At 42.2% G+C, this 23,876-nt stretch overlaps 1 protein-coding gene and 1 non-coding gene across 5 annotated transcripts in view; both read right to left on the bottom strand.

The window, feature by feature from the left end:
- Positions 1-23,876, bottom strand: part of PRKCA (protein kinase C alpha) — a 529,459-nt gene that overhangs the window by 171,630 nt on the left and 333,953 nt on the right. For 3 of the 4 annotated variants that reach the window (XM_077969623.1, XM_015120147.3, NM_001260733.1), the window contains 2 exon segments: positions 7,233-7,344; positions 3,174-3,302 (listed from right to left, as the gene is read on the bottom strand). In XM_077969623.1, coding sequence (XP_077825749.1) covers positions 3,174-3,302; positions 7,233-7,344 — 241 coding nt within the window. 4 annotated transcript variants of the gene reach the window in all.
- On the bottom strand, positions 10,410-10,513 carry LOC114673273 (U6 spliceosomal RNA). Its single transcript, XR_003723995.2, has one exon. It is a non-coding gene; the product is annotated as a U6 spliceosomal RNA (small nuclear RNA).

Raw genomic sequence — 23,876 nt, 5'->3', positions numbered from 1 at the left:
TTACTTTAAATTTAAAACGTTAAAAGATGTAATTACTAATTAGTTATTTCCTTGAGCCTGACTTTCCATACTTAAGATTGGATTCCCTTCACACACACAACTGTACTTCAAAAATAGACTCCGATTCTTATGGATACTGTCATCAAAATATCTTCTCTCTGCATCTGCCATTTAAATATTTAGCCATCCAATCTACCATCTGTGTGACTCTGGGTGAGTCACTTCATTTCCTTGTGTCTCTGTTTCTTCATCTATAAAGTAAGGATAATAAAGTCAACTTCTTCACAGATTTGAATAAAAGTTAGTACATAAAGTACTTAAAAAGTGGTCCTGTGGGGGAAGCACTGAGTAGCTGTGAGCTGCTGCTATTATTTGCTATGGTCTGAATTCATATCTTAAGACTGGATTCCCAGTGTGATAGTATTAAGAGGTAGGGCATTTGGGAAGTAATTGCTTTGGGATATTTCATCCAAACGCAGAGCCTTATAAAAGAGATAACAGGGAGCAAGTTTGCTCCTTGCACCATGTGAGGACACAGCCTGCCTTCCTTTTCCATGTGAGGACACAGTGAGAAGCGCCATCTATGAAGCAGAGACGGAGCCTTCACCAGACACTGAATCTGTTGGGACCTCGATCTTGAACTTCCCAGCTTCCAGAACTGTGATACATAAATTCCTATTATTTATAAATAACCCAGTCTAAGGTATTTTGTGATAGTGGCCTGAATGGAATAAGACATTATTATTATTAAACTTGCTGAATTCACATTCCTAGAGTGGAGCTATAGCTCTACGAAAATTTGTAAACTAATTCTCAAGGGACTTGGCCCAGATAGTTGCCATAAGTAATACTGGCTGGCTTTCACATGTAAAAAGTCGACGTCCAACCCAGTGAAAGGTATTGTTCCTTAAGCCGATTCTACAATTGTGAGTCAAGTTCAACTCTTGGCAATAGTAGAGGAATTAGCCTGATGTAAGCTCTAGCACGAAGAGGTCTGACCTTTCTCTTCCACCTGTGTACCTGTGCCACTCCAGCCAGGACATCTGCGCCTCTCTGTGCAGTTTTAGATCTACAAGGCTGTTGAGGCTCATAGGAGAGACTGGAAGGTTCAGGCAGTACATATGGTTGCTGCTTTTATTACCGAAGACGGCACGGGGTGTGTCCAGCATGCACAGCGTGCATGTTTTCCTTTATCTAGAAACACAAAGAATGCCAGCTAAACATTTAAATGCTCTGTCCAGGCATTCCTGCCTTACAGCGAGCCATAAGGTAGCCACATGTAAACCCATAATTAAACTCTGAATATTCACCTGTGATGTCTATTCTATTGCCAACAGCAGTCGCTTTGGAAATCAAGGAAAAGGTAAGAAAAGCGTAGAAATGTTTAGCCCATAGGCATTCTACTTTATGCCCCTTGATCCCTTACCACCTATGAACACTAGGTGTTATGGTAATTTTCCCCTTGACTGCAAAATCTGCTCCCCCATACGTGGTTTTGACAATGTGGAAGCCTTAGTAGAAAAGAGAAACAAGAGCAAGGCTGTGATGTTGCAGAGGGGTCTCATGGCCTAGCTCATGGCCCCCAAGGAACACCATCTTCCTCTGGGCAGAGAGCAGCAGTTCCCAGTCAGAGGGGCCCTGGCTGTCAGATAAGGGCAGAGTGGATTCCAAGGACAGCATCAGCCCATTAAAAAGAAATGCAGGTGACAGCCACAGCCCCAAAGGCATTATAGGGATGGTCTTGAGAAAATAAAAGAATTTCTCTAAAATCTACAAAAAGTCAGAAGGGATTCTGTATCTATGATAGGGATTTCATTCCCAATTCCATTCTGACCATCAGCTATAGCTGGTTTCAAGGTTATCCGGAGGCAAACTGTTACTCCCTCCTAGCGATACCTTGGAATCCTGTGGTTTTCTTTGAGTTCTTACCTGAGAGGACAGCCCTGGTTCGAACATTTGCTTATCTTTCAAAGGAAAAACCTGAGGATGTTTCCAAAAGTAAGCTTTTCTTTGGAAGCCCCCATCTTTCCTTTTTTTTCTTAAACAGATCCTCCTAAGCCTTTCTTCTATGTTTTCTGTTATCTAAACATAATAGATTAGCATCAGTCTTTCCATGTTTATGACAGCTTCAAATTCCTAGATACAAATGGAAGATACCTTTGCTGATCAATTCAAGATGAATGCCCTTGTCAACAAGAGTAATGTATACAGTTGGTCCCTCCGGGACCCCCAAGTACAAGGAAATAGGCTGATGCCTGAGAGTTCAACCACACACCAACATGGAGTGGGTCATGGTACAGAGAACTCAAGTCATCTTGAGGACACGGGATGGGTCCTAGGCCAATAGGACTCCAGGATAACTTGACTGTGTGTGCCGATTAACCGAAAGTGGATTTGGTGGGAAAACCAAAGGAAAAGCTACGCTATGGCAGAGCCCACCCAGAAACAGCCCCGAGGAGGGAGTAACCAGGCCCATGGACAGGGAATTCCGGTCACCTAGCCAGGCTGTTTGTGGGAGCTGTGGTAATTACAAGCACAGTATCTGGAGTCAAATGCCTCCGTTCCCATCCCAGCTCCTCACTTACTAACTGTCACACTGCAAAGGACTGATCTGTCTCAGTGTCCTCTTCTGGAAGATGAAGTTAATAACCAGCTAGGTGTCAGGTCTAAATAATTCATCTATGTGAAGTTCCTAGCACCATCCCTAACACAGGGGAAGCAAAAGCACTCAACGACTGTTGCTGTTGCTGAGGTGGATTTATTGGGCCATCACAGCCCAATGCCACAAAACACCTGGGTCATCCATCCATTTGCCTCCCCTTGTTCTAGTTCCACTCCCTCCAACAGCATTTTGATTAACTGGCTCCCCTGACCCCCTGTCACCGGGAGGAGAGTATACAGGCCATGCTGTCAGAATAGTCCAATCCACACAGTGGTTGTGACTTCGTGTGACATTGAGTATTTGGGAATTTGGGTGTACAGACCCGTCTCCTGGGAGGTGTATTAACGTGAGGGTTCAGAGGGCTGCAGGGCTCCCAGAAAGTGATGGTTCCACCAGGGCAACTGCCTCTCCAGAGGCCTCAGGGCATACAGCTCAGCCCCCACCCTGCCTTAATATCAACCTTCATCCAAATGCCTGCCCACGATGCTGCTCCGGGATGAGCAAGCCTTACCTGTGACATGGAGCTTTTCATCAGCAACCTCAGCCTTTAGGTAAATCCGCCCCCTCTTCTCTGTGTGATCCATTCCGCAGAGGCTGGGGACATTGATGACGCATTGCTTGTGAACGTTCATATCGCAGGCTGTGAATCAAGAAAGCAGAGGGTGAGCTGGGCATATGGACTCCAACCACCGCTCCTCAGTGTTTTGGTGCACGAGCAGAAGTGAAAATGAGTTACCCCCAACTCGATACTTTGCTATACTGTTTTTGGTGACATAAAGAACTGTTAGCAGATGTCCTGTACAGCACAGGCTTCATGTGAGTGACAATATCCTTAAAATACCCATACCATATTTGCTCAATCTTCACTGAAGCAAAATATCCCAGCTTGGCCTTCTGTGATCGTTTCAAATATTTAACAGTATACAAAATTCACACAGGTAAATATGTACAAAGCTCAGCTTAATTAATATTTTATGTACACAGAGGCAAAGTAATATGAAAATTTTAAACATAGGATTTTTTTTTTTTCTTTCTTCAGACAGGGTCTCCTTTTGTCTCTCAGGCTGGAGTGCAGTAGCATAATCCTAGCTCAGTGCAGCCTTGAACTCCTGGGCTCAAGCAGTCCTCCCATGTAGGCCTCCTAAAGTACTGGGACTACGGATATGAACCACTGCTCCCAGCTTAAACATAAGACTTTTTGCTAATGAATTCTGTATGCTTTTCTGGGCTTACCACTGAGAAACAGTGAAAATCTGCAGATTGAGTATAGAAAATTCATTAAATTTTCCTTTCCTCAGCTAACCTTGTATTTTCAACAAGGTTTAAGTACACTGCCTGTGTTTTTTTCCCCAAAGAACTTGTATTTGGTATTTTAAACCTGTCTTCAAATATTTAAATATTATTCCAAGTAAAACAAATACCCGCCTAGCATGATCAGCCACTCCTTACAGCTGACATTATGTGGGTGAGACAGGGGGAGGATAAAAAAAGATCAGTATTATTGCAATGAACCAAAGAAACCCTGAAAAGAATCCTGTGTGCCGGAAACAAACAGAAGACCGTGTATAGGTGTTCTAGCTCGATCGTCCTTGTACCTTTAGGCTTCCAGAAGGAGGGAAGGCCCCTGGAATCCTCACGAATCCTTGCCAGGAGGCTAATAAGGTTATTCCGTAATCATCAAGGTGGGGTCTTCCTCTCCGTTTCATTTGGAGTGTTTAATTTTAACATGACAAAGTAAATTGAAAAAGCATCATGAATAATGTATACTGCTCCGATTAAAGACTGACAGCAGAATGATGGACATGCTGAGGAAAGAACAATTAGCTAATTCACAAAAGTGGATGCTATTAGGCTTCCATTTCCAAGGCTAACTATTCAAAATTCTACACCTCGAATTTAGCCAATATAAAGGCTCCTGAAAAGCTGTGTTATGAATGTCGCTTGCGTTAACCATGTCGTGTGTTTAAGTGTCCGGGCAAAATTTGCAATGTGAAGGCAGTAAATGCCAGAGCCTCTGGAAAGCACACAGGCAACGGGGAGGGTACGGGAGGTGAAAGTGCACTGGGCCGTGTTCCAGTCTCCGCTGTATATCTTGGGAAGCTCATTTGTTCTAACTTCATTTCTAGCTCTACAAAATGAGAGGTTGGCCCACTCGAGTTGTTGTTGCTCACTGCCCCCTGACACCCTGCCCCATCCCAAGTGGAACTCTATCTAGGATTACAATTGCACAAGGTGGAAGGGCACGGGAAGAGGCTTTTTCTCTGCAGAATTTAAGGTTAGTAGGGGTTGCAGTTCTGGGGCTCATCAAAGGAGCACAGGCGGCAGCCACAGAAGCCTTAAGATTCCTAAGAAAAAGAGTTTAAAACAAAACCAAACAAAAAAGCATTGGTCCAGGTCAGCGGTTTTCAAAATTTTTTTAGTAAGGAAACCATTTTGCAAACAAAATCTAAAGCAGAATCTAATTATGTAAACCACATGAGTGTTATTTTATTAGCATCAACTCAGCTAACAAACGCAAATTTATACCATATATTTATTATAAAGACATTCAAGGATCACCAGTAAAGCCCTCCGATACAAACAGAACTCTGAAACCAGTGGTTAGGGATGCAAGTTGATGTCTCAGACCAGCCTCCACATCTCATTTATTTTTGCATTTTGTTAAAGTGGTACAGGATCCAAAACTCCTGATTCACATAGAAAACTATGTACAAACAGGAACAATGTCTAATGGTATGCTTCCCCATCCCAGCTGACTCTTCAGTGAAGAGGATGCTGTAGCAGAAACCAAGTTCTGCCCAAGGAGTGAAGGCTGAGTATGTAACATGTTTGAATGTTTATTTTGTTCCCAGTTTTGAAGTAGTTAAAATATATATACAAATGCACTTAAGTTGTAAGCCCTCGCAGAACCCCTGAAACCCGTATCTTTGGAATCCTAGGTTTTTTTTTTCCCTAGTTTTTTGAGACCAAGCTTCACTTTTGTTTGCCCAGGCTGGAGTGCAATGGCACAATCTTGGCTCACCGTAACCTCCACCTCCCGAGTTCAAGCTAGTCTCCTGCCTCAGCCTCCTGAGTCGCTGGGATTACAGGTGCCCGCCACCACCCAACTAATTTTATATTTTTAGTACAGACAGGGTTTCACTATGTTGGTCAGGCTGGTCTTGAACTCCTGACCTCAGGTGATCCGCCCGCCTCGGCCTCCCAAAGTGCTGGGATTACAGGTGGAAATCCTAGGGTTTCTTGAAGCAAACAAATATGGCATTTGGTTGTGACGCTGTACAACTCTGTAAGGTGAAGAATCTCTGTGTCTGAGAAACTCCATCTACTCTATAATGCTCGTTTATGTTCCTTTTTCTACAGTTTGCTCATGTAAGATACAAATATCAGCTTCTGACCGTCATAGCAAATGGCAATAGTCATTAGCAAATGGCAATAGGCTGAAATTTCCACAGTGCTTCCCAACCTATTAGAAAAACAGGCTGGGCAATTAACTTTTCATGTCCTGAAAGTATCAACTTGTATTTAAACAAACATAGCCTGAGGAATCTCAAACTTTAAGATTGATCAAAGCAGGCTGGGCGTGGTGGCTCACGCCTATTATCCCAGCACTTTGGGAGGCCGAGGCGGGCAGATCACAAGGTCAGTAAATCGAGACCATCCTGGCTAACACGGTGAAACCCCAACTCTACTAAAAATACAAAAAATTAGCTGGGTGTGGTGGTGGGGGCTGTAGTTCCAGTTACTCGGGAGGCTGAGGCAGGAGAATGGCGTGAACTCGGGGGACAGAGCCTGCAGTGAGCTGAGATCGCACCACTACACTCCAGCCTGGTTGACAGAGAGACTCCATCTCAAAAAAAAAAAAAAAAAAAAAAAAAAAAAAAAAAAAAGAATGATCAAAGCAAAGAGTCTTCATAGTTGCTTTTCTTTCCTCCTGGTAGTTGATGGAGATACACACATAACAAAAAATAACAGAAAAGGGCTGGTGTCTTGCTTGTCAGTGGTCCTCAGTGTTCTGAGCCGGGCTGATACACATTTGATCCGTCCATAAACATGCAGGGTGAGTGAACTTAAATAAGATGCTATTCTGGTTTTTATGTTCATTTTGGTTTCAGTTTTAAGAAGAGCCTACTGGATTTTTCCACAGTCCACCCACTAATTAGAGACACAGGAAGATAATGAGTATGGTTGCTTGGCTTATTTTGAAGCTAACCAAATGTGGACCCGGCGGCGGGAGGCTTCTTTGGGGTTTGACTAGGCTATATTTTACAGTGATTGAAGACTTCTGCCACACAAAAAAAAAAAAAAGGAAGAAAAAAAAAAGTGACAGCACCCCCCACCTCATTTATAAATCGAGTGCTTTTTTGGGGTTCATAATGAGGCAATCAAGTAGTTTAATAAACTGGAACTTTGACAGTGGAAGATTCTACACTTTGTCAGTCTGGTATATATCTGAACTAATTCTCTCTATTGAAGAGTTGGTGTTGAAAAGTTACTGAGCCCTCCTTGCTCAGCAAACCCTGAACATGAGCTACAGAGCCTCGCTATGAACTGGAAAAGAAAACTTACTTACTGTCACATTTCATCCCTTGGTGGATAAGTCCATACAGCAGGGACCCACAGTGATCGCAGAAGGTGGGGCTTCCGTAAGTGTGGATTTTGAACTTGTGCTTGCTCCTGGGGTCCTGGGAGGAGAAGAAGCACAGTGCTCATTTTAGTCACGAAAGGACCACGTTTTTAGATTAAGCCAAGCTCAGGCCCCACCACTCCCCAATTTATATAATTAAATATAATTTAAATTTATATAATTAAATGTAAATTAAATTTATATAATTAAATATAATTTAATTTATATTTAATTATATAAATTAAATTTATATTTAATAAATATCTAAAATAGTTACTGGTTTGGTTTTTTTTTTTGAGATGGAGTCTTGCTCGTCTCCCAGGCTAGAGTGCAGTGGCACGATCTCAGCTTATCGCAACCTCTGCCTCCCAGGTTCAAGCGATTCTCCTGCCTCAGCCTCCAGAGTAGCTGGGATTACAGGCACCCGCCACGATGCGGGTATTTTTGTACTTTTAGTAGAGATGGGGTTTCACCATGTTGGCCAGGCTGGTCTTGAACTCCTGACCTCAGGTGATCCACCAGCCTTGGCCTCCCAAAGTGCTGCGTAAGCCACTGCATCTGGCCTGCATCGTGTTTTACATAATGAATACCTATGTTTCCTCTCTTTATGGGGTGAAATTTGCACATACCACGGTTTCCACCAAAGCTATTACTTCTGGAGCTATGGTCACCAAAGCCTTTGGGGACCAGTAGAGTGTTTTAAACAACTTGGCATCTCGGTCTCCCCAGTGCCTAGCACAGGCTGGGGCACAAGTAGACACAACATTGGTGTGTTTTTGAAGCTGAACAGGAAAAACCCTAAATGGATCATTCAGAAGATCTCCTCTTGGACAGGGTATCCAGAAATACAATACACTGTGAAACCAGATCTACATCCAAACTGACAGGTACATTTTCTTGCTTCTGCACCATCTCCAAAGTATTTTATGCTTTTTATAGGGAAACTCAGCATGGTCAGATGAAAATTGGAAAGGCACTGACATTACGCTTCCCCAGAGCCCACTGCAATTTCATTACCTTCTCTTGCATACCACATAGAGCACCGAAGGTGCAACCAGACATCTTTTTTCTTTAGATTTTTAAGCTTTTGTTCCTCAACTCACAGATTATGGATAGGGGAGGAAAATTATATACAGAAGACCATCGCAGTTAAAGAGCATAGACTCTGGAGTCACTGCCTGGGTTCAGGTTCCAGCGCTGCTACTTCCCAGAGGCATGGCCTTGGGTGAATTACTTATCCTTTCTGCCTCATCTGTAAGCTGAGAAATTAACAGCATCTGTCTTCTGTGGTTACTATAAATAAGGACAAAACGAGTCAGTCTTTGTAAAATGCTTAGAAGAGTGCCGTATCACAGGGTGGGTAGGTACCACGCAGGTAGTGCAGACAAGCACCTCTGCTTCTGGGGCCTCTGCTTATTTTTTTATTTATTCACTTTTATTACTATTATTTTTTTGAGACGGAGTCTTGCTTTGTCACTCAGGCTGGAGTGCTGTGGCACAATCTCGGCTCACTGCAACCTCTGCCTCCCAGGTTCAAGCGATTCTCCTGCCTCAGCCTCCCGAGTAGCTGGGATTACAGGTGCCTGCCACCACCCCTAGCTAATTTTTTTATTAAAAAAATTTTTTTTTATTTTTAGTAGAGACAGGGTTTCACCATGTTACTCGGGCTGGTCTCAAACTCCTGACTTCAGGTGATCCACTTGCCTTGGCCTCCCAAAGTGCTAGGATTACAGGTGTGCGCCACCGTGCCCGGCCTCCTCTGTTTATTAATATATAAAAGTAGGCTGGGCATGGTGGCTCACACCTGTAATCTCAGCACTTTGGGAGACCGAGGCAGGCAGATCACCTGAGATCAGTAGTCTGAGACCAGTCTGGTCAACATGGTGATACCTTGTCTCTACTAAAAATACAAGAATTACCCAGGCATGGTGGCACGTGCCTGTAATCCCAGCTACTTGGGAGGTTGGGGTAGGAGAATCGCTTGAGCCCAGGAGGTGGAGGTTGCAGTGAGCTGAGATTGTGCCACTGCACTCCAGCCTGGGCGACAGAGCGAGCCTCCATCTCAAAAAATAAATAAATAGTAGAGCTCCGAGCTTCTACTCAGATGATCCATTTGTCTACCATCCAAGTACTAACCAGACCCCACCCTGCTTAGCTTTCGATCAGGCCTGTACAGGGTGGTATGGCCATAGACTCAGCTGTTCTATTGGAACTACAAAACAATTTCATACTCAACATGTACCTATCAGGACTCATTCCTGTTAAGTTCTTCCTCTTGAATCACTCTTTGTGGCCTAAGCAACTGTAAAGGCAGAGTGGCCATCCACTGAATTAAGCAAGACCTTAGAAAAGCAGGGTTTGGGGCAGGGCAAGAGATCCAGAGATCTACTGTAGACATGCCAAGCTTGAATTATCCTTTCTCCCAGGGTTTCTGTAATGCAAAGTGACACAAAGTAGAATATTCTTGGCTGCTGACTTTCTGAGGGCCTTGGTGCTGGTGATTTCGGGGAATTCCAAAGGTGATTCTGACTATAAGATAATTCACCTTTTGGTTGACTATGGAACCTAAAGCCTAAGCCACATACATGCCAAAGGCTTGTTATGACTACTTTTCTTTCTTTTTTTTTTTTTTTTGAGACGGAGTCTTGCTCTGTCACCCAGGCTGGAGTGTAGTGGTGCAATCTTGGCTCACTGTAAGCTCCACCTCCTGGGTTCATGCCATTCTCCAGCCTCAGCCTCCCAAGTAGCTGGGACTACAGGTGCCCACTACCATGGCCGGCTAATTCTTTGTATTTTCAGCGGAGACGGGGTTTCACTGTGTTAGCCAGGATGGTCTCGATCTGCTGACCTCGTGATCCGCCCGCCTCGGCCTCCCAAAGTGCTGGGATTACAGGTGTGAGCCACGCCCGGTCTATGACTACTTTTTAAAGATTTGAGAATTCTGAAATAGTTCAATCATACAGAGAAGTATAAAGAATAGTAAACCCCTCGTGTCTGCACCACCCAGAACTTATAAAAGTGAGCATTTTCCCTGGTTTTTAATGCGAAATTATCCTCGTTTTACCGAGATGTTAGTGACCTTCCCAAAATCACATGGTTGATGAACATCATAATTCAGATTTTTTTTATATGAAACGGTTTACACATTTGCACATCATCCTTGCACAGGAACAATGCTCATCTTCGTTTCACTCCAAGTTTTGTATTTGTGCTGCTTAAGAGAGCACAGACCTACGATGTGACCAACATTGGATTCCCATCCCAAGAGCTTTTGGAGATCTACTCAGAATGAGGATCTGGCTCTCAATATCTTTACAACAGATTTTTATATCTGCAACACATTTTTTTTTTTTTTTTTGGGAAACAAGTCCACCACCTGTTTTTGTAAATAAAATTTTATTGGAAAAAAGCCATGCCCCTTTACTTACATATTTTCTTTGGCTACAATGGCAGAGTTGAATAATTATGACAGAGACTGTGTGGGCCACAAAATCTAAAATATTTACTATTGGGGCCCTTTTAGGAAAAGTTTGCCAAGCCCTGCTTTAAGACAGGGGTTTTCAAAGCATGGTTCCCACACAGCATCACATCACCTGGAACTTGTTAGAAAGGTATAGTATTTAGTCCTTTCCAAGACCAACGAAGTCAGAAACTCTGGGGGTGGGGCCTCCCAGTCTGTGTTTGAGCAGATCCTGCCAGTGATCCTCGTGTCGGCGGACTCACTAAAGACTGGAAAACTACTGCTCTAGAAGGTCATTCAACAAATATTTAGTAAGTGCGTCACAGGTGCGAGGTGAGTACCTAGCACCTCTATGTGCAGATGATTAATGATATCCTTGAGGCAGGTCAGTAGTTTACCTCCTAAATGTCTCTCTCAGGGTATGAAAAATCAGCATCTTCCTTGACAGCTTATTTCTTCTGGAAAGTAGTAGTTGGGTCTACGGTATGAAGTATGACCTTAGATTTCCACCATTAGAGAAGCCCACCAATTTTCCCAGGATTCCATGACATCAGGAAGAATGTTCAGGGAGTAAGCTGGTGCCAGCACCAATTAAAAGTACCTGTGTTGACAGGAAAGGTTGTGTCCTACAGTGCGGAGGGCACAGAAGATGCCAGGGGAAACGAAGGAACCAGTTTTCCCTGCAGAAACGAGTCATCAACAAATGGCACTAAATAAATAAGGAATGGCAGCTCGCACGGAGCCCTTAGGAGTATGTGCGTGCCAGGCAGCCCCAGGGTGGTTGTCATACCAGTTGGCTGTCACATAGATCTCCATTGACGTGGCACACAGGCAACTCACTTTTCAGGAAAACCTAAGGCTTACTCATGCAACAGCCATATGGCACCTTCAGGATCTCACCGTTTGGAGGTGTAGGAAGAGAGGAAACCATCACTTCCACCTCATGCCTAAGTCTGGAGAACCGGCAAGTCTTGGTGTCGTCACACCCCAAAATTATGTGTGGCCAAAGATCCTGCCTATGAATTACAACAATGACAGTAATAATAATAGGACCAGCTGTTTGTTGATCAGCAAGTGTGCACAGGTGCTTTACAATAACCAAGATCTTTGTTTAGAACAAGAGATTCTCCTATGAGAAGATCATTGAGCAGGACTGTGGAGACCTGTGTTCTGACCCTAGTCCCGGCACAAACTTTTACTTTGGAAAAGTCACGTCATTTATTTATAAAGCAGAAAGAACATCAATCTGCCCATGTCATGGGCAAGGGGTGACACTCAACTTAGGGAATATAAGAGAAAGGCTTTGCAACCTTAAAATCCCTAGACAAATATAAGCAATTATTATTACATTATCCATAGGAGCAAACTTCAAGGTGCCCAGGGTTTCCCCAAAATACTTTAGTGACTTGGGCCTGGATGGGGAGGAACAGGGCAGCGAATCACCCTCAGGCTTCAGAGGTGGTCAGAGTGAAGGCCAAGCTGGCAGAAGTTAAGGGACTTCCTCCTAGTTCCTGCATTCCCGACTTCTGCATCCCAAGCCTGGACTTTCAAGCCAGTCCTCTTGGCAAACGCCCGGAGTGGTGTTTTGTGAAACCGTCTGCTAACTCAAACCACCTCTTGCACCGTCTCAATTATATGGATGATGCCATTTCTTGCACTGCAGCAATGGGATGCAGGAGCATGGAAACTCTTTTCCAGTCTAATTAATCTCACCTAGTCTGACAAAAGAAACCACAGTGTTAGCGACAGAGCTGTGAGTCATGAAGATCTGCAGAGAGCAACTCGTCCTAAAAACTCCCCAGGCTAGCTGTGTTTCTATAAATAACCTCTAAATAGTGATGCATTTTACTTCTTTGGGCCCTGATTTCCTCATTTGGAGCCTAAACGTATTGGGTGGGATCAGTATTTTTTAAATGTCAGGTGGTACCTAAGGATGCTGAGGATGGAGGCAGGAGAAGGCAGAAGAGGGAGACCACTGCTAAAATTAAAGTTGAAAACAACTGGACTAGATCATCTCTTTAATTCTTTTTTTTTTAAAGCTATTTAATTTGAAATAATTTAAGACTCACAAGAATTTGCAAAAATAGTACAGACTGTTCCTGCATACTCTTCATCCAGCTTCCCCAGTGATAACATCTTACATAACCACGGCACATTTGCAGAACCAGGACAATGCTACAATACCACTAACTAAACTACAGAGTTTAGGGTTTCTTCAGATTTTACATGCATAATTCCAATGCAAGAGCATTTACTGTACTACACATGCATTTAATATACTGTTTACTGAGTAGGGAATACAGTAATATTGGCTGGTGAAATACACTAACTCAAGTAGAACAGCACCAAAGGAACATCTGTTAGTTCTTCATTAAATATATAACCCGCCGGATCTCATGTTAAGGAGTCGTGGGAGGATGAGTCTAAAGATTTATGTGAAAAGCAGAATTAGGATGCTTTTCTCTAAGTAATGGAAACACACTGCTGTTTCCAAACCTTTCTGACCCGTTTTTCAAAACAAAATCATTTCAAGGCACAGTCTGAATGAGAGCTCAGGCAACGTGTGGCGCCGGCCTGGGCCATGAGGGATTGAAAGGTGGGTAAGGCTTGTGGCTTCCAGGTGATGCCTGTGACCTGGATGCACAGACAAGGTGAACACCACAACACCAGGGCACAAGCTGCCCCCGCTGGCCCGAGAGTAGGTCTCCTGATAGCTGCCAAATTCATCGAATTCATCATGCAAATGATCAGAGCAGCCTCAGGATCCTTTCCTATATCTATAAACCTGGACATCTGATCTTTCTCCTCGGGGAGTTCCAGGTGGCACCCTGGCGTCTCTCATCTGTGTCTTCATTTTGGCTGCTGCCTCCACCTGCCAGGACTCTACCTGCTGAAACACCTGAAAAGTCAATATGAAAGTCTCCTTCCTCCTCCAGGAAGTCTCTCCAGATGTCAATACCAGTCACAATTTCTCTCCTTCATCTGACCTTCCAGAGCATTTTATTTCTGTCTTTTGCATACCACTTAACACATTCTGCCACTTACGATAATTATGATTCTGTCTACCTCCCTTTTAATTTTTCATCATTTATCTCTCACCTCCCCCACACAGAGGACTGACATGACAGTCTAGCAGAGAGGAAAGAGAGGTCTTAAAGGATGCTGCCGAACTGAGGATTAATGTTAAGTATCAACTTTATCTCTGAGCTTCCTGGAAACCAAGGTAAAAAGGGAAAAGCGACATTACTAGGTTCCTCTTGAACTGCAAAACTACCTGAATGTAGAAGTCTGTCTTTGTATCCTCTGAAATCATTTTATCCCCTCCATGGTAGACCTTCAGTAAATGTGTATGAAAGCAACCACTAAATCCTTAACAAAGCACACTGTGCACCAAAGGGCTGTAGATAGAGTCATCCCACAGATAAGTTACAGCAAGTCTGGCTACACGTAGGGCCACAAAGAAATGTCTGGTGCACACCAGCTTCACTATTACCAAGTTAATAATATTTTCCTTTTTAGTGAAATACATGTTCATCTTTCTTTTTAGTTCTCCAGGAACTGGCAGCCTCTCATTAAGTGAAGTGTGAAACCTGCTGTCATATGTCACAAGCCTGACATTATATCATAACGAAAGAGGGAAAAATACAGCTCAGATACTTCTGTCATATATGTGGTTGGGAGAAAAAAATGAAGGCTTTCAGCTAATCACTTTTCATAGGCACAAATAAAGTCTAACCCACAAATCTAAATCTAGACCTCTTAGGAAAAAAAAAAAAAACAAAAGTGAAAAATTCAAATTCTATTGGAAGCATCCACTGGCCTGTTTCTCATTTCTTAGTTTTATAATACAGCAACTTAATTAGTCTTCCTTGGAAACATTTCTCAACATTTCTACCAAGATTTTTCAAAGTCTCTCTTTATCACCATCATCATTACCACTATCATTTGCAATTTGTTAAAATAAACACATGGATCTACACTGTGCAGAATTTGGATGCTGACCGGGCTTTACATTTCCTAGATGCATTCTTGTTGTGTCTACAGCCATCTGGAAGGCATATTCTAGGTAAGTTTGCAAACGCAGTAGTTGAGGCTGGAGACTAATCCAGCTATGTGCACTATGAAATCTCTAGAGGAGTTAATGCTCCCTTCACACCAGGAGGAGGATAACCAGTGATGTTTTTTAATGAGGATGTTCATATTTGAACTGACATCACTGCACATGTGCTTTTAATGCAATGAGTAAAATAATGGCAGGGTTTTGGTTAGAGGTCATCCTGGCTTGAATTTTCCACCCATATTTGAATGCCTTCAAAATGCCCCACAGGTTTCTCTTGAAGGACCAAACTGTCTGTCATTGAGGGCTGGAGGTTCAGGCTTTAAGGGTTTCTGGAAAAGACTGTTTCTAACCAACAGAAGCTCTGCGGTGCAACTTCCTCCAGCAGCCAGAGCAGTATGGCTCCTTGAAGCTGTTCTCCTCTAAGTACCAAGGAAAATTCTCTGTTGTCACCATCTGATGTGTTCTCATGAATCATGCTTGTAAGCCAAGCTTGGGTCTAAATGTCACCCACATGCTGACTATATGAGAAACACCTAAAACACTGCTTCGAGGGCAAATCCAGCATCGTGACTGCGATCTTAAATTTCTTAAGAAATTTAGGGAATTACGAAGCAGTTTTTTTTTTTTTTGTTTAAACTCTATGATATAAAAAAAGACCTATTTAAAATTTTTTTGGTTAACATGAGCGTATTACCAAAACCAGGTCATGCGATCAGGGTGGTTGCATGTAACTTGGGGACCACTGTAATTATTACATTGTGTATCATGTACTCAGCAAGGCGGCCACGCCCCTCTCAGGCTGCTGAGACTGCCTGGCCCACTCTCCATTTGGGCTTAGGATCGCCCTCGGTCTCTGACCATACCGGTCTTGTTGGATGTTTCCTTTTCTAAGAAAGCGCGAGAGAAATTCCATTTTTGGTGAAGCTCATTAATTTTTGATCTGCAATGTAACACTTCAGTTTATTCTGGTGAATAACACTCATCTATACAGTTGGATGAACCTGTCAAACCAGGTTTTGCTAGTAGTTTTCTTATGAGTCCTTTGCTCAGCTATGCAAGATGCTGTAATCATTCAATGGGAAGCAATAAATTATTTAAAAAATTCTAGATAAATCTTTAACAGCGAGGCAATGGCTAAATAAACTGTAATATATTTATACTATGGAATACTACATGGCAGTTAAATCAAATGAGCTAAATCTTTCTGTAAAATCATGGACAGATCTCTAAGATATATTATCTAGTGAAAACAGCAAGCCACAACACAAGACATAAAATATAATGACTTTTATGTAAAAAACAGAAACAAGCACTTTGGGAGGATCGTTTGGGCTCAGGAGTTCAAGACTAGCTGGGGCAACATAACGAGACCTCATCTCTACTTAAAAAAAAAAAAAAAATCACCTGGGGGTGGTGACCTATGCCTTTAGTCCCAGCTACTCAGGAGGCTGAGGTGGGAGGATTGCTTGGGCCCAGGAGGTCAAGGTTGCAGTAAGCCCTGATCATGCCACTGCATTCCAGCCTGGGTGATAGAGCGAGACCCCGCCTCAAGAAAAAAAAAAGGCCCCTCCTCTGAACAGTAAGACAGCTTTTTTCTAAATTGATAAATAAGTAAATGACTCCGGGAAAGTGTGGGGACAGATTAGGTTCAGAGATGAAAGTAAAAGGAGACTTTTAATATTACCTGAAAAAATTTAAGTTAAAAAATAAATCCATACATCATCTAAGTAATCCAAATTACCATGAAGTCCAGCTGAATACACTGGCTATATTTTGGCTGCTTCATGAGACTCCATTGCAGGGAAAGCCTAGTGTGCTAGAGGAACTGGGGCGCAACCACCTCATCTCACTACAAAGGGGCTTTGTTTGCAGTTTCTCTACCAATCTGCAGGAGAAGGTGTCTATGTGAAGGCGCTATGAAGATATTTAATACCACAAGCCATCAATACAAGTTAACTCTTAATGAAAAGCTATTATTATGACCATCTTCCTATTTCATAATATACCTTATACATTAACATCTCAAGACATTGTTTTATGTCTGGTTTTGCTCCATCATCAATCAACTTTAAACAAATTTATTTTTAACTTTTGTGGGTACACAGGTGTATATATTTATGGGGTACATGTTTGATAAGGCATGCAATGTGAAATAAGCACATCATGGAGAATGGGGTATCCATCCCCTCAAACATTCTTCCATTGAGTTACAATCCAAACAAGCTCCTTGAATTATTTTAAAATATACAGTTATTATTGATTATAGTCACCCTGCACAACTTTTAAATTTCAAATACCTTTGATGGTTTCATATGGAATTCTGAATTAAAAAAAGATAAGCTAGGTGCAGTGGCGCATGCTTGTGGTCCCAGCTATGTGGGAGGCTGAGGCAGGAGGATTGCTTGAGCCCAGGTGTTTGAGGCTGTAATGCGCCATGATGATGCCTGTAAACAGCCACTGCACTTCAGCCTGGGCAACATAGTGAGACCCTGTCTCTAAAGTAATAGTAATAAAAATAAGATGTTTAAAATGTATAAGTATTCAAATCACAAACCCTAAACATAACTCATTTAAAAATAAGGTTATTTCCTAGGTACCTATCAATTTCTTCATTTTGCCTAAAAAAAATTATTTACTGTGCACCTACTATGCTCCAGGTGGTGTGCCCACTATGTGAAGACTCCAGGTGTGGCTCAGGTCCTATCTAACTTGGAAGAGACTAGGTTATACTGTTAACAAATCACTTCTAACTTTCAGTGGCTTCTCACAACAAAAATTTCCCTCACTCTTCACTTAGGGACTTAAGCAGTCACTATCTAGGATACATGCAATCTCAAAGCAGAGGAAAAAGAGAAATGGCAGAGTACTCGACGGCTCATAGATCTCCTGCATAGAAATGGTGTCATCATTTCCGTTTGCATGTCACTGGCCAAAGCAAGGCACATGGCCAATCTGGAAGTCAATAGGGCAGGGTGTAATATCCTCCCCAGAAGGGGACAACAAATATTTTAAACAATAATACAAGCTACAATGGCCCTCAGAAAGCTTAGTATCTAATGCCGTTTTATATTATTTGGTAAAGAACCACAGGATGGGTTAGGACTTCAAACTTTGAAAGCTTGTCGGTTTGAGTTCAACTGAAAATAGTTTCAAGTTAGTGATGCCCAATGAAACCGTCCACCTTGTAGATACAATTTTAGCTCAGCAACAAAGCAATACCAAACAACCTCAAAATCTCATTGGCCTAGGTTTATTTCTCACTCATGTTATCTCTCAGTAGCTACAGGGCAGGAACACCTGGCTACTTATTCCAGCATCTAGGGATGAAGGAACAACTGCTATTTGGGACACGCCATTCTCATGGCAGAGGAAAGGAAAAGCAAGAGGTGAAACTGAACGACAGTCTGTCAATGTTTCTTGCAAGCAGCTAAACTTCACCTCCTTGAGCCAAGACTGACCCTAGGTGGGGGATGCTCTGCATCCAGGGAGGGGCTACAAGTCACACAGCAACGGGTAGGGACCTATGGTCATCGGAGAGGTAAGGGAACAAATAGTGGGGGACAATAATACAATATTCCACAGATATTCCTGTATGTCTTTCTCTACCCCATCTACTTAGTATTTCAGCACATACTTAAACTATATACTTAAATCGTGTTTTTGTTCCAGTTTTTCAAGGATAAATCATTATTTTTCTTTTTCCTATTGTCATCCTGATTCCTCTAAGGAAAAAGTCATTCAAATATTACATTTCTTTGCCCATTCAACTGGGGGTACTGACTACTTTAACTAGCTTTATGGCAACTCTGAGAATAGTAATCTTTTCAGGAATAGCTCACATTTTTAAAAAATGTCATTTAAAAAATTTATTTTGAAATAGTTTTAGACTCACAAATTGTAAAAATAGTGCAGAGAGTTCCCATGGACCCTCCACCAGCTTACTCCAATAACAGCATTGTACATAACCATAGCACATGATCAAAACCTGCTATGAACAGAGTGTATATGGATTTCACATGTGCTCATTGTATAGGAGGGTATGTGTGTGCAGTTCTGTGAAATTTTATCACATTCATATTCATGACACAGAACTTCTCCATCTCTACAAAGAAGCTCCCCCATGCCACCCCCTTTATAGTCATACCCTCCCCCCCAAACCCTGACAACCACTGATTTATCCCCTATTAAAATGATACCCTGTTTTTTAAGCACCAAATAATGTTTATGCTAATTACAGACTTGGTGAGTTCCAATACCATAGTTGGAAAGGAACATAAAATAGGAATACAAGAAGCATCTAAATTATGCAAACCTCTGCCAGCCCTGTACAAAGTGATATGTCTCCCACAAGAATTCATGGCCAAGTCTGTACAGCTATCTGAGAACAAATCAGAGATAAACAAAAACATACTTATTCAAGAGCCTGCAAGATCCCATCCTTTTCACTTAATTTAGTAAAAACAGGATCAGGTCATTGTGTGAGGTACCGTCTGCTATCCTGTGATGATGTGGACCGAATTTGGAAGCCTACTCTTTGGTAGTAGGGAGCTAATATGCCTGGGATTCTGCACTCTTTTTTGTCATGAACTTGGAATAGTATAACGTTATTTGCCAGAGGGCTGATTTTTATGCCCAACTGTAACGTCGTAAGATCCCCCAGCAGCTGGTATTTGTTCATCTATTAAACACACAGAGGAGGCAGAAGGTGTAACTATGTCTTTCTCTTGACTACAAAGTCCAAATGGGCCGGACTCTCTCTTTAGGTACCTCTGACCTTCACCCTGACTCCTCATTACTTCCAGTAGATATTTCCCAAGCAGCAACCCCTCTTACCCATGTCAAGAGAAACTTTATTTATTTGCTTTTTTTGTTTTTGAGACGGAGTTTCACTCTTGTTGCCCAGGCTGGAGGGCAATGGCACAATCTTGGTTCACCACAACCTCCGCCTCCCAGGTCTAAGCGATTCTCCTGACTCAGCCTCCTGAGTAGCTGGGATTACAGGCATGCACCAACACGCCTGGCTAATTTTTTTGTATTTTCAGTAGAGATGGGGTTTCTCCATGTGGTCAGGCTGGTCTTGTAGGTTTGAGTTCAACTGAAAATAGTTTCAAGTTGGTGATGCCCAATGAAACCGTCCACCTTGCAAAATACCTCAGGTGATCCACCCACCTCAGTCTCCCAAAGCACTGGGATTACAGGTGTGAGCCACAGCGCCCAGCCAATTTTATTTATTGATGTTCAATGATCTTCTTGGTTATAACATCACTTTAAAAAACAAAATGTGTAGTTTATGGCAAAATATTATTCTACTAATTTGTTACTAATTTTCTATTGTTTAGGTCAACTGTTCTTTTAAGTGGGTAAAAACATACTTGTTCTAACAAAATTAGAAAAGGTAATTAAGTAGAAAGAAGTATATACACATTAACATTTTGGTAGATTTCATTCAAGAAAGATAAGAGAGTGAGAAAGAGGGAGAGAGAGAGAGAGGCCGCTCTGTAGCTTTAAAGAAAATCCACCAGTTCACGTTAAACATTTTTCCTTGTCATTAAATATAAATCAGCGTCACATCTTACAGTATATTCCATCATACATTCACACTCTAATTGATTTAATCAACCCCCGATTCCTAAACATTCAGGTGACTTTTTCACTGTTATGAATAACACGACCATGAGCAGCTATAAGCACACACTGTCCAAGCGTCTTATCTGTTCCCCAGGATAAAAGCCAGACGTGGAAACCTTGAGCCAAAGAGGTGAACATAAAATATTAAAAGCAAAAGCTATCCATCGAGAGGCAGAGGTCTGTTTTTGATCAAGCTGCTGTGGTTGTGCTGGACGCTTGCGGAGCCTGCTGGAATAAGCTTGCCAGTAACCAGTTTTACATCTTAGCTAAAAAGTGGTATGTTAACTCTTGATTTTTCTCCATATTTGTTAGGCTTGGGCATTTGTCCGCGCATGAGTTAGGTGCCCCCACCAACCCCATCTGCTCAGTGACTGCTCAGAGCCTCCACAAATTGATGGTTGAGGTTTTCGTCTCTCCAATTGCAGCAAGCCATTCTCTCCTCAAAGATGCACTTGATCTTGTATTGATGCCCCTTCATTCCTTTTCTAAAACCAGGGATTGAGAAACTGCGAATGTTCAGTTTTTTTTTGGGGGGGGGTGCGGATACTGAATTTCCAACCATGTATTAGTTAAGGAGGGCTCGTAGGAAGCCATAAAACAGGAGAAACCGAGAGAGGAAACACTCGCACACACTCACACGTAGTTCTAGACTGCTATTGGCCTCTTTAGCACTTAGTTTTACATGGATCCACTGGATTTTTTTTTTTTTTAAATACTTTAAGTTCTAGGGCACAAGTGCACAATATGCAGGTTTGTTACATATGTATACATGTGCCATGTTGGTGTGCTGCACCCATTAACTCATCATTTACATTAGGTATATCTCCTAATGCTATCCTTCCCCCCTCCTCCACCCCACAATAGGACTCGGTGTGTGATGTTCCCCTTCCTGTGTCCAAGTGATCTCATTGTGCAATTCCCACCTATGAGTGAGAACATGTGGTGTTTGGTTTTCTGTTCTTGCGATAGTTTGCTGAGAATGGTGGTTTCCAGCTGCATCCATGTCCCTACGAAGTACACGAACTCATCCTTTTTATGGCTGCATAGTATTCCATGGTGTATATTTGCCACATTTTCTTAATCCAGTCTGTCACTGATGGACATTTGGGTTGATTCCAAGTCTTTGCTATTGAGAATAGTGCCGCAATAAACACACATGTGCATGTGTCTTTATAGCAGCATGACTTATAATCCTTTGGGTATATCCTCAGTAATGGATTTGGTTTTATAGCTGTGACCACGTAAAAGACACTTCCACCTTGGCCTTCACTTGTGAAAAGCACCATCACAAGTACAGTTGCACTGTCTGTTAGCACCTGCCCTTCCATGTCTCACTTCGTACTTCCCAGCATCTCTGCATTTCTTTGTGTGCTGGTGGTCGTGGAGCATGCAAAAATATCACATGGATGTATTCCTTCCTCCCTCTCTCCCTCCCTTTCATTAAACAATAGAAGGCAACACTAATGCACTTTCCCCTGTGGCATTAAATGCATCCAGAGCAATGCCTCCCAGAACTCAACCTGAAGAATAATGACCAAAACAGTACTCATTGATACACCCCCCAACCCCCACAGCCCAGGACAGCATCAGAGACTTCCAAACCTACATCTTAACCTACTGGCATGGTTTGCTTAGCTGTTAAAAAAATTTTGAAGTTTGCCCTTAGGATGGCAGAAACCTACTGTGCACATTTGAAATTCATCTTTCTGGGTTGTTTTTTAAAGCAAAACAAATACCTAATAAAAATATCTCTGCAAATATGCTAATATTTCTACATGTAGCAGACAGTTGTGTTAAAATAAAGGCAGAAATTCAGCACTGTTTGCCGCAACAAACGTCTAGTCTTTAGAGCTTACTTCTCCGCTCTGCCGAGGGAGGTTATGATACGGTGGCTGGAATACAGGGGAGGGGGAGGGATGCGGCATTTAAGTGCATTTCTGTGGATACCTCTAGTGAGAATGCTCTTTTTGAGACTAGAGAAATATTGTAACTGTTAGTGTTCCAAAAAATTTTTTTTTCCCTATTAACCACTTTAAACTTAGAATAATTCAACATTTAAAAGAAAAAAATATCGGGGCACAATGGCTCATGACTGTAATCCCAGAACTTTGGGAGGCCCAGGCAGGTGGATTACTTGAATCCAGGAGTTTGAGACCAGCCTGGCCAACATGGCAAAACCCTATCACTTCCAAAAATACAAAAACTAGCCAGGCATGGTGGTGTGCACCTGTGGTCCCAGTTACTTGGGAGGCTGAGGTGGGAAGATCGCTTGAGCCCAGGAGGTAGAGGTTCCAGTAAGCCAAGATCGCACCACTGCTGAGTGACGGAGTGGCTGTCTTAAAACAAACAAACAAACAAACAAAACCAGAAAAAAAGAAAAAGATAAAGAGAAAAGAAAAAAGGAAATATAACCAAACCAAATGGTAGCCTTTGGGCTCTTGCAACCAACTTAAAGGTAGCCCCAGCCCCCTCCCATGCTTCACCTGTACGCAGAGGATTCGGAAACATACTTCCAGTTTACCTGTTTATTCATCTTTCCTAAAAGGATGCTGCCGGGGGCGGGGGCAGGGGCAGGGGGTGGTGCGGAATGAGGCCACATAAATGTGCAGAGTCCACCTTAACTTTCAATGAGCTTTCATTATCTCCTTTTATCTTGTGAAACGACCATGGAGAGTCAAAGGACAGTCTCCAGTTTAAAGATGAAGAGACGGAGGTTCAGGAAAGTAAATGATTGAATTTGAATCCATGGATAGGAAGTGATAAAATCAGGACTTCGACCCACGCCTCTAACTCAATTAATGGGCCTGACCCTGTGCTAGACACTGAATCAATGGCACATCCTAAGTTAACATATTGGACAATAAGGCTTCTTCTGGTATCAAGATAATGATACATAGTATAGATACCTAAGATTTTTTTCTCCAAGTAGCTCAAACAGACAGAGAACAGAAGGCTATTTTCCCCTGAGAACAGGAAAAAGGGTAAAAAATGTAAAGCAGCGCCTATCATGATATGAAAATAAGCGATAATGGTATTTTCTATCTTTATTATCTCTAGATTTCTATTCCTACTACTGCAAATGTGTCCAAGCTGGAGCAGAAAGACAGATACTTTTTAATTCCACTAGAGGGGAATAGAATGACATCAAGAGATACAAGTCAATAGAATTTTAAAGTTTGTCGCCAGCAGAGTAGAGAAGAACCCTACTGTCATTGCACTTCTGATGAATTTGTGTTTTACAGTGTTCATATCCCTCTCCTCTAAGAAGTCTACTCCAAAGACGTTAAATCAGGCTGAAATTTTTACTCAGTTTCTATGATACGTGCAATTCAAACATTCTGTTCTTTCTGGAAGGTGATTTTTCTATGATTCTTTGTTAAGCACACAACATTTGACAGTCAAACCAATGTAATATCACAAAGAACTTAATTGGTATCCATAA

The sequence above is a fragment of the Macaca mulatta genome, chromosome 16 (genome assembly GCF_049350105.2).
Source record: "Macaca mulatta isolate MMU2019108-1 chromosome 16, T2T-MMU8v2.0, whole genome shotgun sequence".
NCBI classification, from domain to species: Eukaryota; Metazoa; Chordata; class Mammalia; order Primates; family Cercopithecidae; genus Macaca; species Macaca mulatta.
Note: the sequence above shows the minus strand (reverse complement) of the source record. Positions and strands in the feature narration are given on the sequence as shown.